The 14,800-nt window shown below is 28.0% G+C and overlaps 1 protein-coding gene across 3 annotated transcripts in view; it reads right to left on the bottom strand.

The window, feature by feature from the left end:
- Positions 1 to 1,858: 1,858 nt before the first annotated feature.
- Positions 1,859 to 14,800, bottom strand: part of LOC111041338 (ATP-binding cassette sub-family G member 1-like) — a 33,160-nt gene continuing 20,218 nt past the window's right edge. For 2 of the 3 annotated variants that reach the window (XM_022325566.1, XM_022325565.1), the window contains 9 exons: positions 11,431 to 11,665; positions 8,326 to 8,471; positions 6,724 to 6,962; positions 5,078 to 5,179; positions 4,808 to 4,935; positions 3,150 to 3,318; positions 2,949 to 3,049; positions 2,714 to 2,869; positions 2,288 to 2,635 (listed from right to left, as the gene is read on the bottom strand). In XM_022325566.1, the coding sequence (XP_022181258.1) occupies positions 2,288 to 2,635; positions 2,714 to 2,869; positions 2,949 to 3,049; positions 3,150 to 3,318; positions 4,808 to 4,935; positions 5,078 to 5,179; positions 6,724 to 6,962; positions 8,326 to 8,471; positions 11,431 to 11,665 (1,624 nt within the window). Of the gene's footprint in view, positions 2,636 to 2,713; positions 2,870 to 2,948; positions 3,050 to 3,149; positions 3,319 to 4,807; positions 4,936 to 5,077; positions 5,180 to 6,723; positions 6,963 to 8,325; positions 8,472 to 11,430; positions 11,666 to 14,800 lie in introns of all 3 variants that reach the window. The other variant, XM_022325567.1, reaches the window with a different exon arrangement.

Raw genomic sequence — 14,800 nt, 5'->3', positions numbered from 1 at the left:
TTGCATTCATTCATAAAATAAAAATTGAGGTTTTTTTTAAATTTTACTAATAACAATACTTATGAGCAAACCTTATATTAAAAATTAACTATCAACAATAATTAAAAATAAACTAATTTTTAATTTTTATTTTGAGTCTTCCGCTGCTTTTGAAAAATTCTGAAAATTTTCAATTTTCACCACTTAAAAGTACGTACTTCTCCACCAGAAACGAACTGAAGTTGAAAATCAAATTATTATTATGACTACCTACCTACTTATCGTGTACACCATTGACGTATTTATGGGGATTGTCTAGAGGGGCGATCGCTCCGAGTCACGTCAGATTTGTATAATCTTCTGTTACGATTTTATAAATTGGTTAAATTTTTATTTTTATCAGTAATATTCTATACATGTAGATGGCACCACTACCTATTATATTAAGTTATTTTGAAGAAAGAAATGTAACTTTTTATTTGTTATTTTTATTTTCATGTTTTGTTTTTATACTTAGGTATTTATTAAAATGTTACCCTTTAGCATACCAAAATGATAATTGATAGTTACGATTGAATAATGAATATGTAAGTAAAATAAATATACCCCATGGGCCTGTGAAAAGGGAAACCGTTGCCAGGGGCAGGTACTATTTTAGACTATCATTGGTCCAAAATAAAAATAAGTACACTTATACATTTCTTGCCCCTTTAAAAAAATTATTGGTTCGAGAAGAATCAATGCTTTCTTATATCAATGGATTATTAGAATATGTGTCCATAATATTTTTTTAAAATTGAGGATTTCATATGAGGTGTTACCAATGTTACCATACGTAGGTATTAATATAAAATACATTTGAGTTAATGTCATATTAAAATAATACAATTTACACGAGATTACAACTTATTATTTAAATATAGGATGTAAAGTTATAAAACAAACAAATATCACTTTATGATCACATGCCAATGATATCAGAAGGAATTATTAGACATATTTGAAATATTATAAATTAATTTTTTTATATTTTACATTTATTTTAGAATTATTTACAACAAAATGGTTTTTCGGAATTTTTAATACTGTTTTTTTGCATTTTTAACATTTTTGTCATGCACATTTTACAATTTTTTAGTGCATGTTTCGTCTTTTAGCTCCTATAGGCTCCGGAGCTTTGATGATGATGATAATCGATGCGTAGAGTATAGTTCCTCTAAAGCTCGCAAAAAAATATAATGTAGGTAAACTGTTTATATGATAAAGAACGTCGATAACATACACGCCGTTATTACGGGTGGTAAATGTAAGGTAAGCTCCGACGAACTTCTCAGGTAGAAAAAGTCAAATAATTTTTGTGGTGGAGGTTGGGGTGACATTTGCACTCGGGCGTCAAATTTCTAAATATGTCTCTGGTGTAGGTACACACATCATTGTAAAATCATACCTTATCATCAAAACTCAGAATCTAAAATAGTCTATTGACATTATTTTTTTAATCTTACGGGTACCTATGCAACATGCTTATCTTTGACTTAACTAATGCCATTCACGTAAACTACGATGTATATTTTTTAATTAAGTTCTAATAGGTTTATGAATGGCTTTAGATGGACCAAACACTATTATTGTGTACTGTTACCTTTTAGTAGTACGTTCTATAAAATATAACAACTATAATTTTTATTATTTCAAACATAATTGGCATTTTAATTTTGATGATTTGGTGATTCGAAACAGTTTCAAAGGTTAGAATATTATTATATTTTTTTTAATCTTCTTATTTTTACACTATCTTAAAGATTTGGATAAATTATTTTGGAGTGAACCTACATATAATCATTCTTAAACTATAAATAATAAATACAATTTACAAACATTTTAAAAATGAATTGATTTTTATTTTTACGATCAACCTACCGCATTAAGTACTAATTCACATGGATAGAAACAATATAGTTACAATACCTAAACTAAGGATACTTTATATAAATAGGTGAACATCTATAAACACTATTTAATATCAATGATATAAAAATTAAATACAACACTTACAATTAACATAAATTAAAGATTAAAAATAATATATTGAACAATGTTCTACATAAATCTAAATATAGCAAAGGTACCTACCACTTAGGTTTAATATAAATATATACCAGTAAACCTAAATCTTAAATAAAAAAGTATTTACACTAAATTATTAAGATGGTATCAATTAAATTACAGTATATTGGGTAAATCTTTTACCAAGTTAGAGTAACAAGTTCAACATACATTTTAAAGATTATAATCACAGATTGACGGCTTAACGGCATTTCAAGCTTTTTCTTAAAGTCAAAAAACTAACTATCACAATTACAAACAAAAATCCAACCATCACTGATATGTCCGTCCAATATTTTCCATCTGTCATACCGATCTCTTTGAATGTCGTTTCCGGGAAGCGGTAATGGCAGTAACCTTCTTCATTTAAACAGATCAGTGGTTCACGACCATAACCGTAAATGGAGACGACCAGCCCTTCTAGTGCATACCTCATATAACTGATGTAGGACACATAGTACAGGGTAATAGGCATGTGGTTGAAGAGTACTAAGAAACCGGCGAAGAGAATACACAGACAAGTGATGATTGAACCAATGAAGACTCCGTTCTAAAATATTGTGCAATATTAGTCTGGGTAAAAATAGATAGGATTTCTACACATAATTTACAGAAGGTATCGACTTACAACTGGGTTCATAGCTGTCCCGAGAATAAGGCCAATACCTTCAGATATTAGGGTCATTAACTGACAAACAAATAAGAACATCAAGAATCTGGTCCACGTCATCAGTTGTGCTGACAAGTAGTAAGAAATCGATGTATAAATAAAACAAAACATCATCTAAACAAAAGTAGATATAGGTAATTAATGAAGGAAAAGGGTTCCTAAGAAGGGTTTTGGTAATTTTTCATTGGCCTACCTGCAAAGGCATATTCGTGACGAGAAACGCTACGAAATAGGTCGATAGCTTATACCAGTTGTTAAATAACTCTTTTCTCAGAATGTGAAGTTCGGATGGGACTGAAAAATAAAAATACAATTTAGTTGACATTAAACTCGTACCCATGTGCGACATAAGTACACAATATTAGTAGACAATATTTGTATTATTTATACTTACATTTTAAAATAGCTGGCATAATAGATGTGTAGCTTAAGTATACAAGTGTTACGATACAGAATCCGATATTGTTGATAGTCTTACCACCGTCGATGCCGGCGTTTTCAAATAAGAGACCCAGTAATATCCCGACCAGGAAGTGCATACATACTTTAACATGAGTAACCGTCTACAACAAAATAATTAAATCGAGACGCTATTATAATAATGTATTAAATAATAATATAAACATAATATTTGCATGTTTGCTTTTATTTTTTTTCAGTAGAAACAGCATCATTCGGTATATTTTATATCTAATTGATATAAACTTTATATTATAAAGAAAGGAAGACATTGATTCTAGTTGTTTCGCTTGCTTGCCTTGAACAAGAGGAAATCTCATGGGAAGTGTTTTTTGGGTTAGTAATTTTGATATATTTTCAATAGTTGAAGAGTGAAATTATCAAAAAAAAAAAGAAATAAAAATAATACCTACGATGTAATAGGTTTAATTTGCATTTCATTGAGTATAATATTCAAATTGTATAAAATTAACATTATTGACTCTAATAATATGATAACTACGTACATTATATGGTAGGTACATACATTTAATTAATTTCTAAGAACATAGAATATTTGAACTTTGAATTCTAGCGTGACCTGATTTTGTAGAACATGGGAATTTATTTTGTTTTATTACTACTACCTATGTGATATAATAACGTGCAACTTTAATGACCTAGTATTTATTTATTATATAATTTCCCTATATAATAATTACTTTCTTGACAGATTTAAAAACTATCAGTGTATTTTACACTGAAAACAAAATCTTTTCTTTTCAAGAAGCTTATTGATAAATGTAAAATATACTAAATCTAATTTAATTTAAATTCAAGTTAATCAAGCATCATGAATATCGTTCAAAAATAAAAAGTTGTGTAATTTAAGAATGTTATTGGACTACTTAGGAATTTTAAAATTATTTTTAGGTAAGTGTTGTCGGTCCACTGCAAAAGATACCTCTTTGTATATTCAAATTTAAATACAAAAAAACGAAAAAAATAAACAATACCTTTGTTTATTAATTTGTAAACAAATATTTAAAACAACTTGTTGTTGGTACACATGATTTGGGCAGTATCACTGTTTCAATTTTATGTATAGGTAGTACAAGATTCTAATTTTGGTAACTAGTATATTATAAAATCATAAAAAAAATCTTCTTAAATGTGACCTCATTTATGAGACAATCTCCTTTTCTATTGTTTGTCGTATCAGTACATTTTAATTAAATAATATAAACATTTAAAATTATGCTGAGAAAATATTATTGGCTTTAATCAAGTACGAATGTTAATATGGCACGGTGATGTAACCAAGATTTTTTTACGGGGACGTTAGGCGGGCAATTTCGAAATTTATTTTCATTCCATTTTTTTTTACCATTAAAAGGCATTAAAATATCATAATGTAAACTATGATAATAGGTATATATTTAGTATCTATGTTGGTGATAAAAATTCTTTGTCAACAAAGTACTGTCCTGCAAATGGATGGGGGTCTTTACTAGGAGTACACCCCTTCGGAGATTCAGTGGGTGACTGGTATGACATATCTGCATATAGCTGGAAATACAACTAAAAGTATAAATAAAAATATATACAACTAACCCAATCTCTGTAGACCTGCATTAAACTTCTGTGTATTAGTACTAATAATTTATTGAATTCGGAGGGCTGGTTGACCAAGACCAATGTAGTCGGACCAGGGTTCTTAGATTTTCTTTTTAACAACGTACCTGGAAATTTTAAAAGCAATTTAATAATCACTAAATATTAGTTCATTAATATTATATCACCCAAAAATACATTTCATAATGCATTGTATAGGTAAAAGTGTAAGACATAAGTTACTAAACAAAAAAAAAATACAAATATTACGTGAATCAGTGATTTGAGGTGGTGTCCTCCACGATTTATCAATAGCTGCTGTTTTGAGTTGAGAGGTGAAATTTCCATATTCACCCGTCACTACTTCCAAAACTATAACAACAATTTTTTTAAAAATATGTTATTAGATGTTTAACAGTCAGCAGAAAATTTATTATGAGAGAGATTAGAAAATATTGTGTTTTAGTAATTATAGGGTTGGTCATTTTTGAGTAGGTAGTTGAAAAAGTATAGACTGTTAAACACCCCTAGTCCATAGGCTATAATAGTTTAGTAGGTATAAATGTTTAATTGTATTTCTACACAAAGTGAATTTGTTATTTTGCATACATATGACAAAACAGGCATGCAGGTCAAATAAAACAAGGCGGTATCGCATTAAGTCAAATTATACATTGCAGGTTAAAAATGGGCGATACAAATTTAAATTATTTTTTTTATGGCGTATTTGTATTTTATAATATTAATTATTACGTAATAAATCTATTTAAAAAACAAAACAAATCATTAAATACCAGTTTTTATTTTTGATTTTAAATTCAATATTCAGTAATATTTTACAGTTTTGCAAAATCAAGAGGAAATTTTCGTTTACTTGTAATAAATTACTGTTTACAATGTTGGTAAATATGCTATAATATACTACCTAGCTACACTTGACGACCGTCGTATACGAGTATTATACGACTCTAAGTTTGTAGGGACAAACAAGATTTTTTAATAAAGAGCTGTAATGTAATATAAAACTGTAAGGTCATCAGGAAACTCGGGTGTGTACCCACTCTTCTTCTAACAAAACTATGTATCAATAAGCAAATAATATACACGCGTTATACGTACCTCAATATTCTAAAATACCAATCTGTACATCGTACATGCATTGATGTATTCTATATCAATTTTGACAAAGCAATAACGTTAAAAGCGATATGTACATTTTTTCACTATCGAGTTAGTATTATTATATTACATTATCGTAATACCACTATATAGCCTGGAGACCACTTAAACTGTGTTAGCTTCAATAGCTTCAATAATAATAATAATAATAATAATAATAACACAATCTTGTCTTTTGTGTCGATTATATTATATTATTATCATTATTTCTACGTCAGGTGGGTCGGATCCAGTGAGGGGTATGGGGTCATAATAGCACACGTCTTGTCCATTTTTGTCCCATTTTTTAAAATTTAAGTAGCTTATAAAAAAATTATTTTTTAAAAAAGAAAATAAACTGTAAAATATGCTATACTTTTAAAAAACGTATTATGAAAATAAAAGTGATATTATACCGATATACGTTATAAATGAATCTGGCCCTCTCAGATCATCACTCTGGATCCGTACTACTCGGTACCTATAATATAGTTATTATATGTTATATTCACATTGCATATACAATCGAAAACGTTTTGTCGATCATCACGTTACACGATGATCTATCAGCCCACTGGAGATCGGATCGACCCCGGTTAGAAGAAGAGTTCGCAGTTCGCTGCAGCTAGTGACCCCGATGACACATGATGGACGATGGTGATTACAATATACGCGCGTTGGAAAAAATTCGATGAAAATGGTAGCGTGATGGTAAACATATTATTATAAATTAATTATAATATCGTCGCAATACTCACTGAAATCGGCCGGATTGTGGTATTGTGGACAGTTAAGTCCGATTGTTTGTAAATAAGGTATGGTGTTCTGACTAGAGCCCTGGTATACGCAGTGCCCCTCGGCCATAATGTAGACGTGATCGAACATTTCGTACGTGCTGGCGCTGGGTTGGTGTATCGTGCAAACTACTGTCCGACCGCCTTTGGCCAGACCTTTCAAGATCGACACGCATTGATGTGAACTTGTACTATCCAAACCACTGAAAATAATAACAATTGAAGCGTTAGTTAGCAGCTATTTTATAGGTAATATGAGCAGAACATATCTAGATATAAAGATAAATATAATAATTCGAATATTAAAGATATTTTCACGTTTTTAAAATAATATTTTGTTTGAGATAATTATTCATTATTATTTTTATTAAAATAAAGCGATAATAAAGCAATCAAAAATGGAACTTGGTTTAATCTTTCAAGCATATCTTAGTTGTATTTATCTATACTGCCATATATGTCATCTTGGATAACAATTGATACTTTCTGCTGGCCATTTATTTATACATTTATTATAGGTGTGAAATTGATAAAGCTTAAAAAACAATTATTCTATAAAATAATTATTTTATTTTATTTTATACTTTGGTGCATTTTTAATCATTGTTAACATAATTTTGGTGTCCTGTCTTGGTGACTGTTAAAAAAAAAATTGATGAAAAGTGGTAGGTTATAAGCCTAATCTCAATTACCCGCTATAGCTTGCCACTGCGACGAAAATTATTGATTTAGTAGGTAGTAGGTACAGGTAGTATTAAATTTATTTTTTCTTCCAGTAATATGTTAAGAGTTGCCACGTCAATAATTCTATGAACCACACAAATCAGTAGAAAATTAAAAGTTGAAAAAGAAATAAATAAAAAAAATCAGTGACAAAACAAAAAAGGGTCGTTATCAACCCAATATAAATAATCTTTTTTATTATTTCACTGTTATATAATATTATTTAGGTATAAGTACACATAGACATGGTATTTCTGTTTTTAATCATGGTCCGGTCCGTTTATTTATTATTAAAATACATTGTGTAACCACTAAAACCCGTCCAGTTCATCTTGTTACTTGGTTTATTTAACGCAAACCGTTCATTACGATTTCAAAAAACAGTGGTTCGAAACAGTGGTGTAGTGAACTGAAAATTTTCCAGAGGCAATAGTTACAAATATCCCAAGTATTAATGCATAATAATGTATTAATATAACACTACTAATTATATTTCAGATGATTATTGACTACCTGTTGAGTACCTATATCCATATAGAATGTACTAGGGTACCCACCAGCTACCACAGACCCTTCTATTTAAGGAAAATCTTAGAGAAAATCGCCTCCGGAATCACCTTTCACCACATCACTGGTTCGAAAAATATATTTTTTCCAATACAGTTTTTGGACCACTGTTTTTTTTAAAATCTCAACGGTTACCTAGTGCCAAGATGAACTTGAGTTTGGACAAGTAAATGGTTATATACAATGTAATAATCACACGATTTGTATGAAATATACATGTATTATGTAATCTTAGTATTATATTATGTAAAACGTTAAATTTAAAGAACTGCTTACGTGGTGGGTTCATCTAGAAACATAATAGGTGGATTGTCAATAAGTTCAAGAGCGATGGACAAGCGTTTCTTCTGTCCACCCGATAATCTACCACACCTGGTGTGAAGGCTGCCGGAGAGTCCGATGCTGTCTAGAATGTCCTCGATCTAATCAAAAAACAAGGAGAACAATGTCAGTTTAAATACGTGATTACAATATTACTGATGTACACACACACAAATACACATTACACACACACACGAGTATATTAATTAGGTATGTACCTACATGCGTGCGCATGCAGGGAAAATTAAATAATAATGCAATAGGTACGATAGGTTGGGTTTAGGTATGTCATAGGCACATCGGTTTTTTGTGACTTAAACATATTTTGTGACTGACGTGAAAAAGGAAAACTCATGGTTCTAAATTGAGAACCAAAAACATATAGCTGAAAATCATTTAAATAATACCAATAGTTTGAGTTCTTCTTTTATAATTATTCGAAGGATGACATGTAATAAATAATTGTATGATAAATTAAACCTACATAACCTTGGAGACGATTGAATTACGCTGCGGTTCGAAGAGGCCACCAGAAAGACTATATAATATATTATACTTTTATGTGAATTGCTTGTACAAATGTTGTGCGAAGAGACAAATAAAGGAAGTTTGTTCAACAGAACAATGACCTAAACAATAGTATTTTTGAACGTATTTAGGTAGCGGGTACTAAGATGCAATATATATTTATATAGGTACCAATTATCATTATTTATTAATTTTTGAACAATTAGGTATGCAGAGCATAAATATAAGCGTATAATTGTCGCATGAGTTAACAATACATACTTATATCGCAGTATAATTTGTTTTAAAAAAAGGACTGGTAAAATATTTGCTTATGCTTCGTCTTTGTAATTGCTTTTTAAAAATTATAGTATTGTAAGATACGTATACAAGTATAACTCCATTATTCCCATTATAATACAATTTATAATTTTCAAATAGTTAATCCGGGTTTTTTCAAATTTAAAAACTTAAATTATAGATGTCCCTAACATCACATTTCAAACATTAGTAGTTATATATGTTTGTAATAACCACAACTCTTATTCATTAGTCATTTGTAATTACTCATCTAGACTATTGTCAATTTTAATATTTTACCAGGAAAATAGTAAAATAAAATATTGAGTTATTTAAAATTAAGATTACATCGAATTACAATAATTTGTGAATTGTAAAAAAAGATAAGTAAATAATATCACAATTCTCAGATTATTGATCTATTAATATTCTATCATATCTCTATGATATAACTAATAAATAATAATATGAATACATGGTATACTCGTAGTACCTACTTTAATATTTAATAAAATATACAATTAAGATATAATATATCATAATGTAATTCAGCGTATGTGTAGTTATTTATTAATGTAAGAAATTATTGTGAAATCGTTATTGAATACACACAAAAATTTGAAAAAAATATTAATTCACTGAATATGAATTTCAAATTTACAATAAATAAATACATTATATTTTATAATTAAATCTTAAACAACAGTCAATTTTCCAAAAATAAATTTAATATTGTTTAAAATATTGAAAAAACAAACTTAGAGTAAAATTGTGGTTAATGATTATTAACTACTAATTAGGTCTTAGTAGAGAATTTTTGTCAAACTATACGTGTAATAAACGAAAATAAATATGAATTAAGATCATGTTTAAAAGTAGGTCATATAAACATTTTTATGCTTTTTCTTCATTTTTTATCAAGGCAGTTCTAACCCGTTGCATCTGACCTTGTTGATAACAAAGAAATATAGATATTATAATTAATATATTTGTAAAATGAATGATAAGTAAGTACTACTATAGTTAAACTTTATGCATGTACAAAATTATAAATATAGCATGAAAAATTAATCATTTTGATGTCAAATTCGTATCGATTAATATTAATCATCAAAGTTTAACTTCTGACCTTACGGAATTTTCTATTGATTGTTGTTAATAACAACCAGAAAAAAAATAGCACCATATAATAAAATATTATGGATAGACAATGTTTTGAATTTAAAACCAAAAAACAGGTGATAAATAAATACTTAGCGTAAAATAGAATTCATAATAAACCGTAAATTACCATCTTACTGCAGTTTCAGCTATCGCGATTACGATGATGTAAGCGCAATATTTGTTTTTTCTCTGAGACCCACGTGCAACATACTAGATAAAACGCATTCTCATAAATTCGTTTTTATGATTTTTGAGTAATTTCATTGTTAAAACGACTATTAAAAAAATTATAAATGATAACATTGATGGAGGTTTTGTAGTTAATTATTATTTGAATTTGTATTTGACTTAACAAATAAAAATAATTGTTGAAATTACTTAAATGGATATTACATTGTTTTGGGAAAATATTTAAAATTATAGACACATCTATACGTCATTCCACTAAAAATATTATTTTCTATTATTTTTGTTATGGGTGATTCTACTTGATGATTTTGCGTAAATGTGTTTTGTTTATGTTGCACATGCGATAGGAGAGATATACAGAGAGCAAAAACATACAGTGCTCTAACTTCCTCTTAAAAATAATTTCAACTAAATAATATGTTATTTTAGAATAAATAAATAATTTTATAGTTCAAAATATTGAGTACCTGCCTATGTATTTTAAATTCATATTACATTTTTTATATATTTTTATAGTGTACTTACATTTTTGTTACAATTTAAAAATAAGAATTTAAATCATGGAATCGAAACTGGTTTAAAACCAGTTAACAGTAATAAAAACGTAAACTATTTTTAGATTAAAAACTGAAATAATGTTTACAATTTAAATAAATATTTATACTGATTTCTAATTTTATTTCTGACTGTGCAACAGCAAAATGTTGATGAGGGATATAAGAAAAAAATTGTAATATTTGACACAATGGCCAAAAATATCGTTTTAAGGTGTAAGTGCTTATGATTGGTTATAAATTATAATAGTTTATATTGTGCCATAGTCAATATACCCAAAAATAAAACATAAATTGAATTAGGAAGTCAGTTTTAGAAAAAGATGACTTTGGTCTGATAACTTACTACAAGAAGTTTAGATTTGTAGGAGAGTGTGTATCCGAGTTTCAGGTCAGCTGCCATCATCATAATTTCTAATACAGTGAAAAGTGGGCACAGTTGGTCGTCTTGCATTATGTAACAGGATTCTTTTCGGCACATAGTACGACCCTCGCCATTCTTTTTTCTCAAATCATTATTTAATAGCAAGTCATCATCATCAACGTGGCTTGTCAGGACTTCACCATTCATTCCTTTTCGTCTATAACATGTAAAACGAAATTTAAAATGTATGATTGTCGATTGTTTATGCCTTATGGTATTAACTAATGATTATAGGCTATGATAACAAGTTTAATTAATATGCTGGAACAAATATTAAAGTAATATTTATGTAATCGTAAACCATAGTAGTATTCAGGTACATATTTTTATTAATTTTGTTAAAAAATATAATACATACTTTCAGCTTCAAAATTAAATTTATTTTTATCAATATTATAGTTAAAGCTTATTATCTAAAAAAAATAATACCTACTCAATTATAAAAATGTCTTATAAAATTATAATAATTTCAGAATATAATAATTTATTAAGTTAATAAAAATAATAACCTTCTTTTTGTATATTTTTGTTCTATTAAGATAATATTCACAATCTATACAAGACACAAGTAAATACTGCAATAATAATAATATCTATAGTTATTAGTTATCTCGTATACCTCAAAACATGTATCATTTTACGTCGTCTAATAAGAATTTGAACGACATTTTTAAAATGAATTTTATATCTTGAGGCAAGTCAAGTTAACTTCCTATACAATATCCATTGTCAACTAATTCAATGTGAACAAGACCACCCTGAGAAATACATTCAATGTCCAAATAAAATATACATTTTACCTATTTGATATTGAATTTTGAAATGTATATTTTGATTTTTAAATGTGGGTCACCCTGTTGGAACGTTATATGCTGTAAGGTCATATGTTCGAAACATACTACGAGAAAGAATTATAATTATTATTATTGCCCTTAAAACGATGTACGATATACCTATATATAATTTGAGAAATAAAAAAAAACTTAAATGCAAAATTAAAGACATAAATTATGGCCAACCATTAATAAACCAAAACGAATATTTATGGCTTTCGTGAATTTACAAGACGTGCTGTCTGTTGGTTAATAAATTTAATACAATCGTTATTATGACGGTAATACTGTACATATAAATCTGTAACTGAAACAAATATCATCTCAAGAACAGATGAATAAAACAATTATTTAAATACATGTGTACCTAATCACATGTTAGTACCTACCGGTAGAATACATGTCGTATATTATACAGGTTTGATTACAAGCAAAATATAAATACCAGGCTTTGAAAAAAGCCGTAAGAACTCTGAGCAATTGAAAAAAATATGGAAAATTGGAATAATATATAGAAATTAAAATAACGAAAAATAATTTTAAGTATTATAGTTCATTTTTATTTCTAAAATTATATACTGCCGGGGTCATTGGCGTCCACAAATAAGTGCTCATTTTCATATATTTACCATGATTAATGTCAAAAATGTTTATGGCTGTTATGTTTTTTAATTCATGTAGGTACATATTTATGAATGATAATAACAAATAATATTATTATGTTGAAATTGTTTTTTTTCCGTAATCACCTTATGGTTAAGGAGTCAAGGTAATACGAATCAAAAATGTGATGACAATCGATAAAAAATGATATATTATTACCTATTCTTATTAGTACTTTGAATCTTTGATTGATTGTTTAAAATTATTATTAGTAGGCAAGGACTTAAATAAAGAGTTATAAGTGCAGAAAACCGTATACACAATACAATATTGAATACGTATATATTAAATAGTGCTATGCATTATTAAGTCATTTAAAACCTGAGAGTTTAATGAATACTAATACCATGTGTACCTCAAGTGACCCTTAAAAATCTGCGTTCTTTAAATTTGTTGTTTATTTTCAGTTATTTGTTATTACACCTATCTAAAATAAAATACATCAGACGCTGTATTCAAACTGCCGCAAGTAGATTGTCCATTTCGGTCTGATTTATCCACAAAGCGACGTAAAAGATATACTGATAACAATTTGCTCATGAAGTTAGGTACACTTAATACTTTAACTAAAATACATTGTAGTGCACTTCGTTTTATATTTTTAAAATTTTTTTTCAGGGCGAAGTCGTGTAATACAGCTTATACATACCTATTATAATATTCATTCTAAATATACGAAAATCTTTACAGCGATACGTTCGTGTGGAGTTTACTTAACAAGGTGGTGTATTTTTAACCTTACATTACATTATTATATTAAGAGACGGTCTAGGGAAAAATTTTCAACTCCATTCATTTTTAACAACACAAATGACTTTATAATTTACCAAAATATTTTTTATTATTACAAATAATAATTTAATAGATAATTTGGTTAAAGTTTATACTTATATTATTCAATAGTATTATATTATGGCCATATGTTTATTGCCTGTTCAGCGCCACTACCAACGGCGCCACCGCATCTTGAAAAAAATGTTGGCGTTCAAGGTATATCGTATATGCCTAGCTACTTTTCTTAAGTGAGTTTATGAATTATATTAATATCCATTAATTTATGAACACAAAATATATCTAAGAATAGATGTCAAACAATTTTTTTTTATAATTTTATTTCAATAACATTATGGAATTACAAAACATGGTTCTTTGAACACTTAATATTATGTCCTTCTACACGTCATAATGGCCAAACAGGTGACCGGCGCCCATATATTTTTAATAAGCAATAAAGATCTACTATAGACGTAAGTACGTGGTTGTGCGCGCTAATGCGGTTGTAGTTTTAAATTTTAATATATTAATAGGTATATCGATTATATAATAATTGTATACTTAAGTGTAGTCACTACTCGTCATATATTTTATACTAAATTAAAAGAAGTAGTTTGTATACAACTCATAATATAATACATATTTAATTACATGTATCCATGATAAATTTATAATATTGGCATTGATCAAATATTAATTATAAGACCCTGGAATCGTTATCAGTCTTAAGGAGACCATAGGTATTTTATACAGTGTAAGTAAAAAAATTGTTGAGTAAACGAAACTGCAGACCATTTATACTGTGATATAGAAGCTATATATTATACATACAATGTACCTAAGCTTTTTATGTCAAGGGCACTATTAACGAAAACTTACTCGAGAAGTCAAAAAAGTAGATACTCTAAGTTCGTAAACGATCACGTTCTGCCTTTATTATGGTAATTTTTTTTTTGGAACGGCCATACGCTTAAATATATTAATATATTTGTGTGGTATCTTATTTGAGTAATGTACAAAAA

This window comes from Myzus persicae, unplaced genomic scaffold (assembly GCF_001856785.1).
Source record: "Myzus persicae strain clone G006 unplaced genomic scaffold, MPER_G0061.0, whole genome shotgun sequence".
Taxonomy (NCBI): domain Eukaryota; kingdom Metazoa; phylum Arthropoda; class Insecta; order Hemiptera; family Aphididae; genus Myzus; species Myzus persicae.
Note: the sequence above shows the minus strand (reverse complement) of the source record. Positions and strands in the feature narration are given on the sequence as shown.